Source organism: Saccopteryx leptura, chromosome 6, assembly GCF_036850995.1.
Source record: "Saccopteryx leptura isolate mSacLep1 chromosome 6, mSacLep1_pri_phased_curated, whole genome shotgun sequence".
Classification (NCBI taxonomy): Eukaryota; Metazoa; Chordata; class Mammalia; order Chiroptera; family Emballonuridae; genus Saccopteryx; species Saccopteryx leptura.
Window position 1 is genome coordinate 34,402,796 of NC_089508.1, and position 23,296 is coordinate 34,426,091.

General features: G+C 35.4%; 1 protein-coding gene across 8 annotated transcripts in view; it reads right to left on the minus strand.

Moving 5' to 3' along the window:
• GPHN (gephyrin) overlaps window positions 1–23,296 on the minus strand; it is a 509,895-nt gene that overhangs the window by 398,354 nt on the left and 88,245 nt on the right. For all 8 annotated transcript variants that reach the window (XM_066388097.1, XM_066388096.1, XM_066388095.1 and 5 more), the window contains exon 2: window positions 14,765–14,843. In XM_066388097.1, coding sequence (XP_066244194.1) covers window positions 14,765–14,843 — 79 coding nt within the window. The remainder of the gene's footprint in view (window positions 1–14,764; window positions 14,844–23,296) is intronic.

Consider the following 23,296-nt stretch of genomic DNA (forward strand, 5'->3'; position numbering starts at 1 on the left):
ACCCAAATGCCTGTTAATGGATAAATGGATAAACAAATATATTTAGTATATCCACACAATGGAATACTCTTTGGCAATAAAAAATAACAAAATACTGATATATGCCTACAAAATGGATGAATTTTAAAATACTTTGCTCAATGAAAGAAATCAGTCACAATATATTTTGAATGATTTTATTTTTGCAAAATATCAAAATAGGCAGCTATATGGACACAATGAGTAAGTTGATTAATGGTTGCTTAGGAGAGGGAAGATGGGAGAAAATGGGGAGTGGCTGCTAACAATTCAGGTTTTTTCTGGGGCAATGAAATATTCTGAATTGATAATGTTTATTGGACAAATTTGTGAATATACTAAAAACCATTAAAGTGTACACCTTAAATGGATATACTATATGGTATGTGATTTACATCTCGATAAAAATTAAAACTTTAAAAAAATTTTAACAGATCCCTATGAAAGGAGGGTAATATATCTGATTAGGCTACCTATTCACTCCCTGCTTCCTTAAAAAAAAAAATTATAAATTCACAAAAAATTTAACAGTGGTTGGCAAACTCATTAGTCAACAGAGCCAAATATCAACAGAACGACGACTAAAATTTCTTTTGAGAGCCAAATTTTTAACACTTAAACTATATGGGTAGGTACATGGTTATTAACTTAATTAGGGTACTCCTAAGCTGGCCAAAGAGCCGCATTCAAGGGGCCAAAGAGTGCATGTGGCTTGCGAGCCATGGTTTGCCGACCACTGAATTAGAAGTATAACAAACATAATTTGAGCTAGTTTCAATCTCCTCAGTGACAGCCAGGTCAAATCTAAAACACTTTTACAGATCTATCTTGGTAGCAAAAAGAGTAAACTGAGTTCCATTTTATTACATGGTCACAAAAATTATTACAAGGACTACGCCTACTTTATTCACCATTATTTTGAGGTCCTACCATATTAAGTGAGACACAGTAGGTACTCAGATATACACTGGCTATTTTTTTTTTCCTAAACTCATGGCCTAATGATAGAGTAAAAGAGAATGTTTTAAACTAAGCATTTTAAAGTATCCTAATTACATTTAATTTATTTAGGATTTTAAAAAGCGTCAAGACTTAGTATTATGTTACTTCCAATCTAAACTGTAAGAATTTTTATTCAATGCCAGGTGGCTAAGTAAAATTCTGACCAGAATACAAATGTCATCTCATCCCATACCCTGCAACTCATTTATTTTTCCAGTGTGACCATGCTCTTAGTGGTTTATAAAAGAGGGAGTGATAAGATAGAACTTTAAAGAGAAAAAAGAAAATATCATCTTAACTTTAAATTAACTGTCTTTAAGAAATAAGATAATTTAGGACTGAATTACTCAAAATACTTTTTCCTCCTCCAAAATTATGCTATAAAAGTTTTTCTGAAAGTGAACTGCTCAGAAAAATATACTTTAAAAATGTTTTCAGGGGTCTTCCTTGATTTCACTAGGAAATAATGGAATCCTTTCTTGGTTATATCTGTTCTCAGTATTCTGAGCAGTATGTACATATAAATACAAACCATGGGGATTAGTGAGGTCATCATTTCATTTTGCTCCTGGAGTTAGGTCTCCCATTATCTCATACACACAAAGATGCTGAGGTTGCATATAGAACCTGTGTTGATCAAAGTTTAAATACAGCCATCAAGTTACTTGAGAGTAAATTTTTGTATTGAATAACTCCAACAAAGGCTGAATATTAGAATCAGAACTGTGTGAAGAGTAGGGAAAAAGGCAGGTTTTGCCAGTGTATGTTCACCATACATTGAGTTTGTTACTCTCTTATTTGCTCTGTTATCCAAATACATATTCAGTCACTAAACCACATGTGAATGAATCATTCATTCATCTTTTTTAGGAATATTTCTGGTGGGCCTAGATAATGCTGGTGCCAAGGCCAGGCAGGTTCACATTGAATTCAGGCAGATGGTAGAGGAACTGCAGAGCCAGAAAGCACTGGGCTATTCCTATTTATTCGAGTCTCACAATGGCAGGCAAGCAAACAGGCAGGGGAAAACCTCTTCTCACAGCAGGGGGTGAGCAAACCAGAAAACTGCCCCCCTTGTGATGGTGGGCAAGCCATCTACCAAAACGGCCCCTTGCAGTGGTGGGCAAGCAATCTGTGCCAAGGGAAAGAACTCATAGTCTTACACATGTGGCTTTGCCACGTGCTCATGCACTAATCATGCAAAGTTCTAGTGAGCAAGCCTAACACAGCTGTTTTCCCAACAGCTTACTATTAAGTACTATGGTAAATAGGAGTGATGCTACATTAAAAATGAACTTAGTCTCTGCCCTTAAGGAGGCTATGTTCCATTGAGAAATATAGGCAGTACAGAGACAATGATAATATAATACAGATAAAAGCTATGACAGGTGCTGAGCTAATACGTAAAAGGAGCACATAGGATCGATCATAGAGGGCTCCAGGAGGAAAATACCCACGCTCAACCAACCTTCCTTCCTAAATGGGTTACCCTAAACTTAAAAATCAAGCTTCCCCCTAAACTTCATTTGTATTTATCTCAGAGAGCAAATATATATATATATATATTATATATATATATGGGTTATATATATATATATATATATATATATATATAGGTAATTATCATTTATGACACTGTTTAGGTAGGAGAGAACAGAAGGAGCTGGGTGGCTGGCTTCCTTGAAACTGCTGCCCCAAAGTCTAATATTATGGAAATTTTCCCTGCTGAGTAGAGGTAATTTAATTCTGCATAATCCCTCAAAAAAATAGTATTTTCAAATTTTTAAACTTTCAAAACAGCTAAAAAAGAAACAAATAGTGTCCCCTAGCTTTTCTGTTTTCATTTTCTTTCTAATTGGGCTGAGTCATAAGCAGGTGTTTCATAAAAAGCTCATTAGGGAAGCATACTTAGCAAACTTCTTTACCTGCCTGTTTGATTGTTTTTCCTAACCCACAGCCAGCAATTCTCTACCAACATAACCCACAGAAGCGTTCAGAGAGGAGGACTCAGTTGAGGCTTTTCTTCTTGCAGGTGTTAAATCTCACTTTCAGTCTCACTTTTAGTTTCTGTAGTCTCACTCCTCAGGTAACAACATAAAACAAAACCAAAGGTAACAAAAATTCTATTTTACCTCCACCTCACAAAAACTGAAAACTGAGAAAATAAAATATATATGGTTAGAGAACAAGTAAATAATCATAAATCATACTCTTATCGACCATACAGAAAAAAATACTTTCAGACATTTTAATGTCAGCGCCTACGTGGCCAGTAATGTAAGTCATCATATTTTTAAATAAACTTTGTAACACAAATTAAAACCAAATGTGAAGTCATTGTGCTGGACATCTTAAATTTATACAGTGATGTATATCAATTATATCTCGATAAAACTGAAAAAAAAATTTAATTTAAAAACCAATAAATGTGACACCAAAACCAAGGAAGTCAAAGCTGAGGTGTAAATGGAAAGAGCACAAAACCTGATTGTTAGGTGGCCTATTACTTTAGATAAATCACACTTAGTTGAACTTTAGTTTTTATATCTCTAAATTGATAGGATTAAACTACATAATTGAATATAACTTCCAATTAGGAAGGAACATTTCAAAAGTGTTGTGACTGATAGACCCTGAGGTGATCCCCAACAATTCCCACATCCTGGTTGTAATGCCAGTGGTCGAGGCCATGCAGGTTCACATTGGATTGGGGCAGACGGTAGAGGAACTGTGAAGCCAGAGCATTAGGCCATTCCCGTTTATTAAATTCTCACAATAGTGGGCAAGCAGATGGGAAAACTGCCCCTCACAGTGGCAGGCAAGAGATCCACGCTGAGGGAAAGTAACTGTAGCTTTCTATAGGCTACAAACACATGTGGCTTTGCCACGTGCTCATGCACTAATCATGCCAAGTACAAGCAAGCAAGCCTAACACAGCTGTTTGCCCCACACTGGTGTTCACACTTTTGTGTAATCCCCTTGAATGTGGGTGTAATCTGTGACTTGTTTTTAGCCAAAAGTTTACTTCCATGATTAGGTGACATTATATGGCAAAGATGATGGGAGCTGTGGGTGGAAACCAGCCAAAACCCAGCAAAAACAGGGTATTTAACAACTTCAATTAGTTTGAAGCAATTCTTTCCCAGTGTCAGTCAAATAGTTTGTAAATATGATATATATGTTTGCTCACTTATAGTTTGCATTGGGTGTGGGAGACAGGCTGTAAGCTGGCAAAGTCATTATAGCCTAAGGCTTAGTTTTAAGACTAAGCCTTTCCCGCCCTTTTAATACTAAAATCTTTTCAAAACTAAGCTTCTCTCCACACCCTTGACCAGGGGTCCCCAAACTTTTTACACAGGGGGCCAGTTCACTGTCCCTCAGACCATTGGAGGGCCGGACTATAAAAAAAAACTATGGGCCCTGGCCGGTTGGGTCAGTGGTAGAGCGTTGGCCTGGCGTGTGGAAGTCCCGGGTTCGATTCCTGGCCAGGGCACATAGGAGAAGCGCCCATTTGCTTCTCCACCCCTACCCCACTCCTTCCTCTCTGTCTCTCTCTTCCCCTCCCGCAGCCGAGGCTCCATTGGAGCAAAGATGGCCCAGGCACTGGGGATGGCTCCTTGGCCTCTGCCCCAGGCGCTAGAGTGGCTCTGGTCGTGGCAGAGCGATGCCCCGGAGGGGCAGAGCATCGCCCCCTGGTGGGCAGAGCGTCGCCCCCTGGTGGGTGTGCCGGGTGGATCCCGGTCGGGCGCATGCGGGAGTCTGTCTGACTGTCTCTCCCGGTTTCTAGCTTCAGAAAAATACAAAAAACAAAAAAAAAATTTATATATATATATATATATATATATATATGAACAAATCTCTATGCACACTGCACATATCTTATTTTAAAGTAAAAAAATAAAACGAGAACAAATACAATATTTAAAACAAAGAACAAGTAAATTTAAATCAACAAACTGACCAGTATTTCAATGGGAACTATGGGCCTGCTTTTGGCTAATGAGATGGTCAATGTCCGGTTCCATATTTGTCACTGCTAGCCGTAACAAGTGATATGACGCACTTCTGGAGCCATGACGTGAGCGTCCTGTATCACCGGAAGTAGTACTGTACGTGAGTGACGCTGTGCTTTGGGGCACTGACCACCAATGAAAGAGATGCCCCTTCTGGAAGTGCACCAGGGGCCGGACAAATGGCCTCAGGGGGGTGCATGTGGCCTGCGGGCTGTAGTTTGGGGACCCCTGCCCTTGACTGTAGCATGATGTGGGGTGGTGCATTCTCATGAGGAATCCCATTTATACCTCAGATAAGTGACTTTGTATCAGAGACTTCCTTATTTGTATATTGGCTTAAAGGTTTTGATTTCTACACTATAAAATGGGGCAGAGTAGGGACTCTCTCTTGGTTCCTGAAATTAGCATTGCAGGAGAGAAGGCAGCCAGTGGAGGGCTGAAGGAGAAGCCAGTTTGTCCAGAGTTTGTGTAGAGAGAAGGAGATGGGGAACAGAGGTGAATAAGGCTGGTGAGGTAGAAACCTTTGGTTCTAGGAAACTCAGATGAGTCAGTGGCTTTGGGGGCCCTGAATGGAAAGGGAAGTGTTTTCCCACTGTGTGTATTTCTCGCCCACCGGGTACAAGCTAGAATTAAATGTAATGGCCCACGAGTTCTTGACTCTATTGTTTCATTACCATCTGTCTGAATCAAATGCAAACCTGCATGGGCCAGGCGGCTGTGGCTACTGGCTTTACACCCAGTCAACTCTCCAGATAAAAATGCAACCCAGTCAATATCTAGATTGGAATCTTGGGCAACTGAGCAGAGGATCCAGTTAAACTGTGCCCCAAATCCTGAATCATGGAAACTAAAAGGTAATAAATGTGTGTTGCTTTAATTCAGTAAATTTGTGGAGATTTGTTAGCATAGCATTCTAAAACTAATATAAGTAAACAATAAAATCACCATTTTTGACTCTGAGCATCAATGTCAGATGTGTCAATGTATTTTGGATTAATGAATTACATGGATATCAAAATTTTGTTTTAATCAGTTTTAACCTCCTAGATGCTTATTCATATTCAGCTAAACTGGATTTCTAAGCCATATGATATACTTATGGAGTTTTCATTCTCCTCTTAATCTCTCAATCTCTCTCTCCTCCTTCCCTTCTTTTTTTTTTAACAAAAGCTTCATTTCAAGGATCACCTCTTCTTGAAATACTTGATCAGTGTTCCCATTAAACTTTTATATGCCTCTATAATAATATTCCTCAGGGAAGGTATTATAATGAAATTATAAATGAGAATCTTTTACTCCACTTCCCTTTATGATTTATAATGGTTAAGTTCCTCTTTTTAAGAAACATGGATGCCTTAAACTTAGGGTTTATACTTAAGAAAGAAAGATGGAAAAACAGAAATAACCTTCCACTTGCTGTCTATCTAGATGAAATTAAAGAAATAAATTCATCTCAGTCTTTTCACATTTATGTGTGTGTGTTATACAGTCAATAAATAATATCAGCAAGTAGGGAACAACTATTATCAATTAATTGAATTTCATAGTCCTTTAAAATGAATACAGATATTACTACCAATACTTATCTAATTGAGATACTATGCTCAGGCAAGCAAGATGTTCTACGCTAAGTAACAACATTTCTTGACAAGTATTAGTTCTTCCTTAAATTAACAAGTGAGAATCAGTACAGCATACATCTCTTGGTTTTATCGTTCTTTTTTGGGAACTACCCTGCCCCATTTAATTAAGATATTTTACTATTCTAGACATAGGCATTTGTCCTATGACTACTTAATTAATATAGCCTATACCCCTGGACACAGTGATTGGCTATGGTACCGATTAACTAAATTAGAACCCTTTCAAGGGATTATGTGTTTTAGAGTTGGGAAAGTGAAGAGAAACCAGGGAGCTAGAAAGAAGGAAATTAGAGTAAATTAGTCATTATCCTGGTTTCATGGATACAGCTTGACTGCAATAAGTGAGACTAAAGCCAAAAACAGACCAAAAAGATAATAGCAGTTACACAAACTCCTTAATTCTCTTCTTTGAGGTTCCTAATCCTGTCCTGGTTTCTAATGTTCTTTCATGATTGCATGAGAGGTACTACTTAGTTACATAAGCCAATCAAGTTCCATGTTGCTGTTTAAGCTAATTTGACTTAGGTTTCTGTATCCTGAAAATGTAAAAGTCAACTAATTAAAATAATACATTATTTATTTATTTCATTAAAAATTTTTAATACTGGATTGGTCACCTATATGTCTCAAGTGGACAACTTAGATACTGTCCATCTTCAATCATGTTCCTTGATTTTAAGAATAATGTCTGTTAAATTTAAATGCTGAAAAACTTCAAATAAGTATCTATTACAGATTTTCAATTAAGTAAATTAAAAAACAAATGAACTCTCAAAAAAATTACACATCCATTCTCAGGAATGTATGCAATGATAGAAATGAGGAACATCTTCTAAAAGTAAAATAAAATTTGAAATGTTTGAATTTGCCGTTCTAACACAGAACATAGTACAATAATACCATTGTACAATATGATAACATCAGTCTACATTAAGCTACATTGTCCCAACATACATTTTATAGACAATATATAAACTAAAAATGAACCTGAATAAAAATGATAAAGAATTAGATATTATTATCCACAAGACAACTTTGATATGTCTTAGATTTAGCAACAGAGAAAAATGATCAGTAATGTTTAAAATGCTGCCATTAGAAAAATGCATTTCCACACCAAATACAACTTATTTACAGAATAACAAAATATAACGATATAAAAAGAACTCTTCTATTTTGTTCAATAAATAAGAAAGGTCTCAAAAATACTCTAACTTGATATTTAATAAATGGACGATTAAAAATTTAACTAAATTCATCTACCTGAAAATGTAGTATGAGAATGTACAGCTCTATGGAAAATACCACTTCAAAAATCACTGTTTATCCTCTGCTGACTGGCATTTTTAAGAAATTCAATTCACCATAGCAACCTGTTTTAATACCAGCAGATAAGTACAAGCTATATTTAGATATGATTGCTTCCCAGATGACAATCCTGCCTTCCTTCATATTTAATGCCATGATCCAAGGAACCAAAATATCATTCAGATTGTAGTGTGAAACCAAGTATACTAAAGTGGATAAAGCTGTGTTTCAGAACCATGAAAAGAATAGTTTCCACCAAAAATGGTAATAAAAAAAAGTACATAAAGGTAAATAAAATGTTAATGCCTAAGAAATTTACAATCAGAAACAACTATTTTGATCAATTTTATCTTGTTTTTAAAGATGAGACACTATTATCAAGCACTAATGATCTAGAGTATCAAAAAACATGTAAACTAGCAAGTTATTGTTTTTTAAAAGTATGCTGCATTTCCAATCTGGCATCTTCTAATTTAAAAAATTTTTTTTTGCCCTGGCCGGTTGGCTCAGCGGTAGAGCGTTGGCCTAGCGTGCAGAGGACCCGGGTTCGATTCCCGGCCAGGGCACTCAGGAGAAGCGCCCATTTGCTTCTCCACCCCTCCGCCGCGCCTTCCTCTCTGTCTCTCTCTTCCCCTCCCACAGCTAAGGCTCCATTGGAGCAAAGATGGCCCGGGCGCTGGGGATGGCTCTGTGGCCTCTGCCTCAGGCACTAGAGTGGCTCTGGTCGCAACATGGCGACGCCCAGGATGGGCAGACCATCGCCCCTGGTGGGCGTGCCGGGTGGATCCCGGTCGGGCGCATGCGGGAGTCTGTCTGACTGTCTCTCCCTGTTTCCAGCTTCAGAAAAATGCAAAAAAAATAAAAACAATAAAAAAAAATAAAATAAAAATATTTTTTTTACCTGAAAGTAATCCTTTAAATGAGATACAAGAGCAGTAGTAATAAAGCAAGTAATATAATGCAAATTAAGGAAAATAAATTAAAATAATATTGTTACAAAACTACTATGGACCTATTTATAAACTTCACAATAACAGTGAAAACAGTTTCTGCTTTACTAAATAAGTACCATAGGTTTATATGGTTTACATCACAATATACCAAAGTATCATAATAATGAAACATAAAAAATATCATTTCTTTTTCTTTACTCTGTAGATGAGTTGCATCAAAATCATAATTGAAGACAAGATGTGAAGAAGAAAACTTGAATGAAAAATACCAAGTCCTGGGCCCCGGCTGGTTGGCTCAGTGGTAGAGCGTCGGCCTGGCGTGCGGAAGTCCCGGGTTCGATTCCTGGCCAGGGCACACAGGAGAAGCGCCTATCTGCTTCTCCACCCCTCCCCTTCTCCTTCCTCTCTGTCTCTCTCTTCCCTTCCCACAGCCAAGGCTCCATTGGAGCAAAGTTGGCCCAGGCGCTGAGGATGGCTCTATGGCCTCTGCCTCAGGCGCTAGAATGGCTCTGGTTGCAGCAGCTCAATGCCCCGGATGGGCAGAGCAGCGCTCCCTGGTGGGCGTGCCGGGTGGATCCCCATCGGGCGCATGCGGGAGTCTGTCTGACTGCCTCCCCGTTTCCAGCTTCAGAAAAATACAAAAAAAAAAAAAAAAGAAAAGAAAAAAAAAATACCAATCCCTGGCCGACAGCTCATTTGGTTGGAGCATCATTCCAATACACCAAAATTGCAGGTTTAATCCCCAGTCAGGGCACCTACATATAAGAATCAATCAATAAATGCATAAATAAGTTGAACAACAAATCAATGTCTCTCTCTCTCCCTCCCCTCTCTCTAAAATCAATAACAAAATTTAAAAAAAAAAGCAAGAACATATCACCTTATACTCATTAGGATGGCTACTATCAAAAACAAACAAATGAAAAACAACAAACAAAAACCAAGTAAACAAACAAAAAATAATGACTGTTGGTGAACTGGAGAAATTAGAACTCTTGTGTATTGCTGGTGGGACTAGAGAACAGTATAGACATTAGGAAAAACAATATGGTAGTTATTCAAAAAAAAGCAGAATTGCCATATGACACAGCCATTCTGCTTCTAGGTATATAACCAAAGAAATGGAAGCAGGGTCTCAAAGAGATATTAGCATGTTCATAGCAACATTATTCACAATAGCCAAAAGGTAAAAGCAACCCTGTGTCCACTGAAGAATGAATGAACAAAAGATGGCATCTTTTATTTCTTCTCAAAGAAGACCCTTTAACATTCCATGTAATACAGGTTTGGTGGTGATGAAGCTTTTTCTTGTCTGGGAAGCTCTTTATCTGTCCTTTGATTCTAAATGACAGCTTTGCTGGGTAGAGTAATCTTGGTTTTAGGTCCTTGCTTTGCATCACTTTAAATATTTCGTGTCAATCCTTTCTAGCCTGTAAAATTTCTGTTGAGAAATCAGCTGACAGCCTGATGGGAGCTCCCATATAGGTAACTAACCACTTTTCTCTTGCTGCTCTTCTCTGTCTTTAAACTTTCGCATTAAAATTATGATGTGTCTTGGTGTGGGTCTCTTTGAGATCATTTGGTTTCGAACTCTCTGTATGTCTATATCCTTCACCAGGTTAGAGAAGTTTTCTGTCATTTTATCATATTGGTTGGTTCCCTCCCTCCCTCCCTCCCTCCTTCCCTCCCTCCCTCCCTCCCTCCCTCCATATTTATAATATGTATTTCCGAATATGTATTTTCCGATGGCTTTAGGCGACCCCTGTGTTTTGGTTGTTCGACCCCCGCCGGGGTCGCGACCCACAGGTTGAGAACCTCTGTTTAAGAGGAATGTATGAAACTTCAGCTGCCAACTGTCTCAGTCACAATCCTGGTTGTGAGAGAATACAACCATAAGTTATGAGGACTACTCTTGTAAGCACTGGAACCCTGGGCTGGGGGTTCTGGTTTGGGGCTGGGACCCCTGGCTCCCCTCCACAGCCTAGATACCCCTTCTTATTTTTTATCACCATACATGGATATGGGACTGGCCCTTTCTGCACATCAGTCTCTCCTGCCAGTCTTGATGTGGCTTCTTCTTTATATTCTTAGTTAGAAGACTTCTGTTTAGATTTCAGGCAGTTCTGAATGATGCTTGTTCTGTAGTTTAGTTGTAATTTTTATGTGGTTGTGGGAGGATCCAAGTAGCTTGTTTACCCATGTCACTATCTTGACTGGAACTCCCCTAAACTAGAAAGTCTTGCTTAGGGATTCATAATTTTCTCCTTCCTTCATCATGTTCACACAATATAGTTCACTCAGATCATTCAATCCCAATAATTTCTTTACTCCAATAAAAGCAAAATCTTGAGGTATGTACTATATACAGCATAGATAAATTACCAAGGGCCTTTCATGTTATTCCAGTAGCTTGGCAAGATTTAGAGTATGAATTAGTCAGTCTTGGTTCTGCCTTTCCAGTCTACTCTGGAGCTGTAAACCTCTCAAACTCCACTCATTCATTCACAGACACACAAGCACATAAACACGACTCAGTTTTATTTCTGTTCTTTGTTCAAAGAAATTCAGTACCTGCTCATTTATCTGATTAAGACATGCTATGTATTGCTACGCGTGTCAATAGTGACCACTTTAGTATGGGTTCTCCTCAGCCTGGTTTTAACTTCTTTCTTTATTGTCTTCCTTTCTAAGAACATTAGTGACTGAAATACCCAATTTCTCTCTGCACATCAATTCCTTTTAGTATCAGCAGCTGAAGTACATGAGCCATAATACAAATCTACCAGGCATATTAACACAAAAAGCAATCATTCAATATTGTAATGGTATTTTTAAAAATTTGGGACATTTATTAAAATAATATGAACATGCAATTTTAACAACCTTAAACTAGTCTGGAGTATTCATCAAATGCCATTGATTTTTTTTTTAAGAAGGGGATTTTTATAAAAAGGTTATTTCTGACATATTTCCAACTCAGTGTTGCCACAAATAATTCAACTCCATATAGAACCACAAATTGTACCTGAATCAGTGAATAAATAGTAAAAACTTATGTCATGAGTCTGGGACAGAAAAGAGATAGCTGGCTTAAGAAAATCCTTATGGATGAGTTATGTACTAAGTAAATATTGCTATATAATAATAACTCAGAATAAATTATTTATCATAACAACTGAATAAAGTAGACTGTTTTTCACATTTGGCATGTCATTCCCTACAGTCTTTTACAAAATTAAGAAATATACTCCTAAAATATAAATTAGAGGCATTAATAGTAAATTTTCATAATTCTTAATAAAGAAAAAGTTCTTTCCAAATCCAAGTTACAAGAGCAAAAAAAAATTCCTTTTCACTAAATTCTAACATTCTAGACTAATGCCAAGTTAAGAGAATAATCCTAAATTAAGATAATATCTGGTGGGCCCTGGCCAGTTGGATCAGTAGTAGTGCATCGCTCTGGTGTGCGGAAGTCCTGGGTTTGATTCCCAGCCAGAGCACACAGGAGAAGCATCCATCTGCTTCTCCACCCTTCCCCCTTTCCTTCCTCTCTATCTCTCTCTTCCCCTCCCGCAGCCCAGTCTCCCTTGGGGCAAAGTTGGCCCAGGCACTGAGAATGGCTTGATGGCTTCCACCTCAGGCACTAGAATGGCTCTAGTCACAATGGAGCAACACCCCAGATGGGCAGAGCATCGCCCTTGGTGGGCTTGCTGGGTAGATCCCAGTCAGGTACTTGCGGGGGGAGATGTTTCTATGCCTCGTCACTTCTCACTTCAGAAAAATATAATAAAAATAATAAAAAAGATAATATTTGGCTGTTTTAAAACAGAAAACTCTAAAGTATTTTGTCCATCCCATGGAATAGTAATCTGAGATAAGTATTTCTTAAAACATTAAGATTAAATTTAGAATTTAGTTACAGGCTGCATAATGAATATTATTATTCCACATTCTGGAAAGAAATTCGTAATTCTCTCAAAATATAACAACTCATTATAATTTGCAATTGAAGTATAATTCTCCTCAGCCTTTATACCATTAAAGTCCATATAGGCACATTATTTTTCACAAAGATTGCATTGAACAGATATATAATCCCATTGTACCAAAAATACACCTTAAAAATAATATAATAATGGAACTATTTATTTGTTCAAATGGGTGAAATCTTTAAAAAAATTTATAACATTTCCTTTCACATCCATAAGAAAAATAGAACTCTTCATTCAAATAAACATTATTCAATATTCATCTACTAGGAATATTTACATTCAGAGATTAATTACACTCCTAATTAAATATTTATAGAATTGAAAGGACAACTGTCAATCTTCATTGGAATAAAAATCATGGAGAAAGACTACTGGCAATCCTTTTGAAAGAAGAAAAGAGAGATTAAGAAAAAAATTGAAAGAATTGGTTTTAGAAACTCATTTCTGAACTCTTTACATTAAAACTTTCAATATTCAATCATTTTCAATATCTTGTAACTACATATTTTTTAAATAAATAAAAAATCATTAAAGAATCAATAACCTTCAGATTCAAAACATTTTTTTTTTTATTCCTCACATTCTCAATGAATTACTTACAAAAGTTTTGGAAGTGTAGATTACATGTGATGTGGAAGACTGATTTTCTGTTAAAATATATTCTACTGAATGCATTATACACCATTAAAGAAAGCACTGCCAGCACTCAATTTTCTTTTCTCTGCTGCCCAGGGCTTTACTAGTTTGGATGTTGTTTTTATTTTTCTTCAATAAGAGGTAATCTTCCTGGGAGGATATGTTCATGTAGAAGATAGTACGTGGCTCTGGTTGGTTGGCTCAGTGGTAGAGCATTGGCCTGTAATGTGGATGATCCAGGTTCGATTCCTGGTCGGCATACAGGAGAAGTGACCATCTACTTCTCCACCTCTCCCCCTCTCACTTCTCTCTATCTCTTTTTCTCTTTCTCTTTCTTTCTGTCATCCCCTCCTGCAGCCATGGCTCAACTGGAGCGAGCTGGCCCATGGTGCTGAGATGGCTCCACAGCCTCCACGTCCGGCACTAAGAAGAGCTCGGTTGATCACCAAGCAACACCTCAGATGGGCTGAGCATTGCCGCCCTTAGTAGGCTTGCCGGGTGGATCCTAGTTGGGGGACATGTGGGGGGGATCTATCTCTCTGCCTCACCTCATCTCAATAAATAAATTATAAAAAAGATAGCATGCATAATTTCCAGTAAGTATACAATTGCAAGAATTGATTTATGAAATAGGAAGTGACATCATATTAAAGTACATGCTTATAAAGAATGGGATTGACTCATAAGCAAGAACATTAAAAATTGAAACCTATAAAATTCTTCAAAAATCTTGTGCTGTGTATAGCACTCTAATGTAAAATATTAGAAATATATTTAATATTTTTTTCAAATTATTACTTTATATTTGTAATTAGGCTTACAAATAATGTTAAATTATTTTAAAAAGAACTTAAAATTCATGTATAAACATTCAATCTCTCCTTCCCAAGCAAATAAACTACTAATCATCTTCCCTGCTTGGTATCTATTGCTGTATTGGCAACATATCAACCATTAGCCCTACCTCTTGAAAATCAATCATTAGTTATAATACTACCCCTCTTCTAAAATCTTTTATACTTTTAAAAAGTAACTATCCTATAGCTTCTCTTCTGTTTAACTGTTCCATGTGCTTCATTATATGTAAAACAAATTATTAGAAAATAAAAAATTGCTCAACCTTAAATAAGTTCTCAGTTACATCTCTTTTGAAAAACAATCACACAATAAACTTAATTATAATTAATACTAATACTCACAAAGAAGGATCTTGTACGAGATCTTTGAGATTTATTCCACTGCGGTCTTCTGCAAGATTCCTGAAGCAACTATCACTCACTATATAGGAAAAGGAGAAAGAAAAAGAAAATTAATTTTTGTTTACATTTTACTTAAATTACTGCTGACCAAAATGAATTTTGAAATTTAAACTGACTCTTGGGATACAGTTTTTCCAAACATCAATATTGATCATTTTGGGGCCTTGTAAATCTAGCAACAAGTATTAATATTCAATAACAAACCAATAAGCTAAGCACACAGACTTTATATAACTGCGATATATAAGAGAGTAAACATATGGGTCTAACTTTTGTTCTTCTTTTTAAAAAACTAATTTACCAGCATATAGTGGCAAGTAACTACTTCCACAACTAGAAAAAAAGATAAATTATTCCCCCAAAACATATTTTTAAATATACTGGAGAGCAATGGAAGCAAAATGAGTAAAAGTCTTATCTATTCTCACATAAACTGAGCCTCCTGTTGTTTTCACCTCTAGAAAATATGCCACTTAGATACAGACTAAGAATCAGAGTGACACTACCAAGGAAAAGAGACAACTGCATAGATCTTTATGGTTCATATACTGGTATGACAGACTAGAATCTTATGAAATCCCCTGAAATATTTGCAGAGGGGTGGGACTGCATGAGTGGACTAGGAAAGAACGAGATTGAGTTGGAGGGAAATAATGTTCTCTGCAGTGTTAAGATGATTAGGAGTCAAACTCACACTTCAACAGGTGGCACCTACCACTTTAGTGTAGAATTTCAGCAGGTCTCCCCTAAAGATATTTGCTCTCAACCAAAAGAACCCTACTTTGAGAGGGTGGATGAGAAAAAAAGAGAAAAATCCCAAAAGGTAGAGTAAAATCTCTCACAATTTCAAAGTTCATTATGTACAAAGTCCAACTAAATACCTGCAACACAACCAGAAGTAGACAAGGTATATCTAAAGCTAACACTGACATCATCCAGCTCAAGTCATGGCTGAGTTGAAGTGATTAGTATTTCATCATTTCTTTCTAATATCACAGAGAAAACAACATTTACATAAATCTACAGTAAACAATATTTAATATACAATAATAATTATGAAGCATAGGAAGGGCCACAAAATGTGACCAACAAAAAAATATAAATATAAGTTATATCACAGATTATACATATCATATTTAGAAGACAAAGACTTTAAGAAAACTATTTAACAAAAGTTAAAGAAGGCAGAGAAAAATATTCACAGTAGATGAAAAGAAGAAAATTTGAACAGATAATCTAAATCTATGAAAAAGAATCAAATAGTCACTTAAAATTGAAAAATACAATGTGTAAAATCTAGAAGTCAGTGGCTAAGTTATACAGCTGACTAAACACAGCAAAACACAGGTAAGTGAACTTGAAGAGATCAGCAGAAATTATCCAACTAAAGCAAATAGAGAAAAAACAAATGTAAAGAGCAAAACATAACACACATGTGGGAATCAAACAGCCCAATGTAACTGCAAATGAGTAGAAAAGAGAGAAAATGAGAATGAAGCAACAATTTCAGGACAAAAAAACAAACAAAACAAACCAGCTAAGAATATACCAAAACTGATACAATACATTAATTCACTGACTCAGGAAGTAAAACCAACCCAACACACAATACATTAATTCACTGACTCAGGAAGTATAACCAACCCAACACTGGAAAAAGTGAAAAATAAAAAGTCACATCCAGGAGTCAAATGGCAGAAAATAAAATAAAACGAGAAAATCTTAAATACAGCAAGAGGAGAAAAAGGACAAATCATCATCAAAAAAAAATCAAAACTTACAGATGAGTATTCATCATAAACTATGAAATCCAGAAGACAATGGGATGACATGTTTAAAATGTTGAAGGAGGGGAGAATCTAATAATCTAAAAGTCTATACCTTGATAAAATATTAATTCTAAAATTAAAGTAAAATTTTATATAATATTTTTATACTTGTTAGCATAAATATTAAGTGGCTGATTAGTTTCTATTTAACAGTATCAGTATATATGTGTATTTATAAGCTGCATAAAAACCAAAAAGAATATAACACTTGCCTTGTTTCTTTCAAAGATACTAATTTTTATTTAAATGTCATATTACCTTTTCATACAGCAAGTCCTTTAAAATTAGAAGCTTAAGCTCCCCAAGTCTGGATCATATAAATGATTACTACACAAACAATTACGCATTAAAAATATCTGAAGTTGGGCCGTGGCTGGTTGATTCAGTGGTAGAGTGTCAGCCAGGCGTGTGGAAGTCCCAGGTTCGATTCCCGGTCAGGGCACACAGGAGAATCAACCATCTGCTTCTCCACCCCTCAACCTCCTCTTTTTTCTCTCACCCTCTTTTCCTCCCGCAGCCATGGCTCAAATGGTTTGAGCAAGTGGCCCTGGGCAATGAGGATGGATTCATGGCCTCACCTGAGGTGCTAAAATAGCTTGGTTGCTGAGTAACAGAGCAGCAGCCCCAGATGGGCAGAGCATTGACAGGGGACTTGCCTGGTGGATTCTGGTCAGGGTACATGCAGGAGTCTGTCTGTCTGCCTCCCTGCCTCTCACTTAATTAAAAAAAAAATCTGAAGTTGAAAAAGTTTGGATTCTTTACTAACTCCAAAAAGATATCCCCACTTTTTTTGTAATGAGTGGAGTGGTTTTGATTAATATATAATTTTTATTCCATAATTAAGAGACACTGATCTCAACCTATTGATTTCAGACAAATTTTATACTTTTTATAATTTTAACACAATGTTCTTTATTATACTATTTCCGGAGTAGGGGCAAAAAGAAAAAAAATGTTGGCACACTTTAAGTTGGTTTCCAGCTGAGCTGAACTAAAATTAAAAGTATAATATATACATTTTATCATAAAATTTGTTCTCATAAAGTTTCTTGTTCAATTTGGCAAATAGGAGTGCTTAGTTATAAACTTCAAGATCGTGAAAGTTTGGGAGGCTTAATTAAAATGGAATAAACCTTTGCTCCTTTAAAGGCTTGCTAATCTGCTATCTGTGAAATGAGTTTTGCTTAAAATAAATAAAAATAAATAAATAAAGGCACTTTTCTAAAATTCATGACCAATTCAAATTTTAAGGTAAAGACAGCAAGAAATATAAAGAAACAGTTTAACAAAAATTATGAAACTTTAGCTTCCTCATAAATTCATTTTTAGTTAATATTTCTTCACCAATGCAACAACTATTGTTTCTGCACTATAAATAAGATATAGTACATTTTAATTAGCTAGTGAACATACTTTTTCATGTGTAAATCATACAAAGTAAATCAGTTTTGGTCATATATAATATTTTTGTTGTCTCCCTTCCAGCATACTGCCAACTAAAGGAATTACTATGTTCTCTGTTCCAATAATTAATAAAAATTCTTCAACACGTCATTACAAAAGTCAGATAAAACAAAAGAAATTACAATAAGAACATGTATTGAAACTTTATGGCAGTAACATGAAAATTATAAACTTGCATATCAATCTGGTTTTTAACAACTTGGAGGAGAACAAACAAAAGTTAATTAGAAATGTTTGTAAAATGCACTTGTTAGCAGTTCTTATTCAACCATATGCATACTTTCCTGTAAATAATAATCTTTTGGATCTATAATCAAGATAATTGATACTCGTTGTGTGTTAAGCGTTTCATATTCAATATTTCACTTAATCTTCACAATCATCCAGTGATATACCTATTATTTGTATCCTCCTTTTACAGATAAGGAAGCATAAGCAAGAAGAGATTAAGCATCCTGCTAGAGATCATATATCTAATAAATAGCAGTACAGGGAAAATCTCGACCCTGGAACTCTAGAGCCTACACTCTTAACAACTATGCCATGGTGACCATAGTTCTCATCGATTCCTCATATATTCTTGATTCTCATGCAGAATATATGAAAAATTTCCCATAACTTTAAAACAAAAGTTAGACAATTAAAATTAATTATAAGCTAATAAATACCACTCAACATGTTATTAAAAACTAGTTTTTAGCCTGACCAGGCGGTGGTGCAGTAGATAGAGTGTCGGACTGGGATGCGGAAGGACCCAGGTTCCAGACTCCGAGGCCGCCAGCTTGAGCGCGGGCTCATCTGGTTTGAGCAAAAGCTCATCAGCTTGGACCCAAGGTCGCTGGCTCGAGCAAGGGGTTACTCGGTCTGCTGAAGGCCCATGGTCAAGGCACATATGAGAAAGCAATCAATGAAGAACTAAGGTGTTACAACGCACAACGAAAAACTAATGACTGATGCTTCTCATCTCTCCATTCCTGTCTGTCTGTCCCTGTCTCTCCCTCTCTCTGACTCTCTCTCTGTCTCTGTAAAAAAAACCCCAACAACTAGTTTTTAAAAGTTGAATGAAACATTAGGGAACTTCTATTTAAGGGGTAAGTTAATTGTGCTTTATACCTCATGGGTTCTATGGTGGTATCTCAGATCACTGACATCCTTTTCCTCTTTCAGCTAAAGAGTTCTTTTTCTTATATGTTATATTGCTTCAAAATTACATGTGAAGATATTTTGCTAAAAAATTTGTTATAGAAGCTGAAACACACACATAGCTTAAAATAATATTCGTTCTACTCTTCATTATTTTATAGGTGAGAATCACAATTTGCTATGGTCGCAAGAGTCAGCATTCAAACTCAGTATAAACTTAAAATATCTGTAAAGTGGATCCTTAGCAGGGTTCATAGTTCATCGTTAGTACCTTTTTTCTGTATTTATTAATCTTTCTGGTCAATAATCAAGATAATATTATAGTTGACGTTCATTATGTGTTAAGCACTTCACATTCATTTTCTCACTTATAACAAGTACAATATAGTATTATATAATCAATAATTCCTGATAAAACCTTAATAATGTATTTTCTAAGTCCTATTTTATTTGGATTATTTCCTATAGTTATTAGGAACTATGTTATAAAAGACATAGATATTTCCTTCTTACTTCAAGGATGACATTTACATTCTATCTTGTTCTGGTAATGGAAGAATTTGCCTAAAACAAAATATCTAGCTTCAAAATATCATGTTTAAAATATAGCATGGGAGGAATTCAGTATTTATAAAATTGACTGTGTTGCCCTATGTTTAAGAACATGAAAATAAAGCACCATTTGAAAATTTCTTAAAAAAACCCAAAACAGATTCAATTTCAAAACTCATTCATTCTCGTTTCTAAATATCCAGTGAAATAAAATCTCAAAATAAGGAATGGCCTGTGAAAACAACTGATAATTAAAATGAAAGAAATGTTATAGACAGATTCCAAATAATTATTTCAAAGTTTGACTAGACAATGAGACAATAGTTTACATGCAGAGAAAATGATAAGGATATTGATATAAGCACTTCAAAAGACAAGTATTTGAATATCAAAAAGTTAAAAGCTTGAGGACATTACATACATTTCCAAAAATATTCTTCTCTGTGATCACAGGGTGGAAAGATATATGCTTAGCAAAAAACATCACCATGCTGTAATTTTAAAACAGAGCCAAAAATTAAATACTTGATTGGTTTTATTCTATCTCAAAACTAGTATTTCAGATAATTTAACACCTGATATTAGAAAAATCAGATTGACTCCATATTTCTTGTTTTGATTTTCAAGACAATACAAAATTAACCATTTTAAAGTGCACAGTTCAGTGACACTCAGCACATTCACAATGTGCAACCACCATCTCTACCTATTTATAAACATTTTCATAACCCAAGAGATAATCCAGTACCCATTAAGCAGTGAGTCCTCAATTCTCCTTTCCTCACCCCCTGGCAATCACCAATCTGCTTTCTGTCTCTACAAATAACTATTTAGGATATTTCATACAAATAGAGGCACAAAAAGTAACTATTTGTGTCTGGATTTTTTCACTTAGCATATGATTTCACAGTTCATTCATGTTGCAGCATGTATGATTATTTCACTGCTCTTTATGGCTGAATAATTTTCCACTGTGTATAACTGTTACTTTTGTTTAGCCAGTCACTTTGATGGCCATTGGGCTGTTTCTACCTTTTGGCTATTGTGAATAGTGCTAAATGAGTATTGTAGAAGTACCTGTTTGAGCTCTTGTTTTCAATTATTTGTGATATATAACCAGAAATGAATTGCTGGATTATATGGTAATTCAGTGTTAACTTTTTGAGGAGCTACCAAATTGCAGTTGCAATATTTCATATTCCACCAGCAATATACATGGGGTCCATTTTCCCACATCTATAGTTGTTATTGTTTGTCTTTTTCTTTTATTTATTTAGTCAGAATAGTAGGGTGTGAAGTATTATCTCATAGTGGTTTTGATTACATTTCCCTATTGACAAAAGATACTGAGCATTTTTTCATATGTTTATTGGCCATTTGTATATCTTCTTTGGAGAACTGTCTATTTCAGGTCCTTTGAATTCTTTTGAATTGGGTTGTTTATCTTTCTGTTGTCGAGTTATAAGACATCTTTTACATTCTAGATACTAGATTGAGACATATGATTTGCAAATATTTTCTCCCATCTGTAGGCTTGGCTTTGTGCTCTTTTGACAGTGTCCTCTAATATACAAAAGTTTTTCATTTTGATCAAGTTTAATTTGTCTATATTTCTCTTTGGTACCTTGTGCTTTGGTTGTCGTATTTAATTTCCAAATCCAAAGATATAAGAAATTTCCTCTATGTTTTCTTATAACAATTTTATATTTTTAACTCTTATATTAGGCCTTTTATCCATTTTGAACGAATGTTTATATATGGCATGAAGTAAAATTCTAACCTGGTTTTTTTAGGTTGTGCATATCTATTTCTTACAGCATCATTTGTTAAAGAAGCTGTTTTCCCCACTGAATGGCCTGGGTACTCTTTTGAAAAATCAATTAACCATAAACATATGGAATATTTCTGGACTTGAATCTATTCCATTAATCTATATGTCTACCCTTATGCTAATAGCACAAGTTTTTGATTACTGTAGCTTTGTAGTAAGTTTTTAAATATGAAATTGTGAGCCACACAATTTTGTTATGGTTTTTCAAAATACTTTTGTCTATTAAGCATCCCTTGCAATTCCTTATGAATATTAATATTCTAATCTATTTTTACACCAAATTTTGGACCCCATTTTAAGCAGATTAATTTTAAGACACATTTTTATGTTACCATTTATTATCTATCCTCAAATACCATATTGTATTTCTTTATATGCTAAGTTCTATCATTTTCTACTTGCTAGAAGAAAAATTCTTGGATTTTTTTTTTCTAAAAAAGGATGCAAACTAAAAACAAAGAACTATTACTGATCAACTGAATGAGATATGTGAATAATAAAAGAAGGTAAAATGTCATGATGAAAATTTGGTAGGCTCTGGCCAGCTGGCTCAGTAGATAGAATGTTGGCCTGGGTTCAATCCCTGGTCAGGACACACATGAGAAGCAACCATCTGCTTCTCTCCCCTCCCTCTTCCTCTTCTCTCTCTCTTCCCCTCTTGCAGGAGTGGCTAGATTGGTTCAAGCATCAGCCCTATGCGCTGAGAATAGCTCAATTGGTTCATGTTTCAGCAACAGGCACTGAGGATAGCTCTGTGGTCTGAGCATTGGCCTCAGGCACTGAGGATAGCTTGGTTGATTCGAGCATCAGCCCAAGATTGGAGTTGCTAGGTGGATCCCAGAGGGGGCACAGAAGGGAATCTGTCTCACTATTTCTCCTCTCACTTTAAAAAACAAAACAAAACAAAAAACACCTATGAAAATTTGGTAACTGTCTTAATGCACTGAACGTAATATTACAAGCCAAAAGAATGCTTATATGTACAATTTATACACTGATAGTATTTTCACAACTACCAATGTTGTTTTAATTTTAAGTAATTTCTAGCTTTTATATACTTAGTGTGCTTTCTAGGGTAACATATTCCCATTACAAAAGTTAAAACACGATGGAAAATTTTCTTTCCAATAAGTTTCCAACAGATATGATTTCTGAGTTTAAACTACAGTTCCTGCATCATTTTTGGATCTAATGCAAGTGAAAACAAAATTTTCATATTTTAAAATCCATTTAATTCTGCTGCAGCTCAGGAGCTTTCCACCTTATCTTCAATTGAAAATGATTATTCTGAAATCTAATGACATGCTAAAAGACAAGAAAATCTAATAGAATTCTAAAAACACATTCTAAATAATGAATGTGCTCAATTAAAATCATATTTTCATGGACTGATATCAGCATTTGCCAATCACTATCTTTGTGAAAAGACATCTGCAAAGATAAAAAACTTTATACAAATCAGCATTAATAGCTAAATATTTGCAATTGATTTTGATGACAGGAAATAGTAACTATAAACTCCAATTATCCCCAATTCCATTCTTTAAATTGGTAAATATGTATTAAACATATATTACAAATATTGTACTCTATTATTACATTTAGATTTAATAAATTTATAAAATTATAAAAATGTTTTCTTTTTTGTTATAT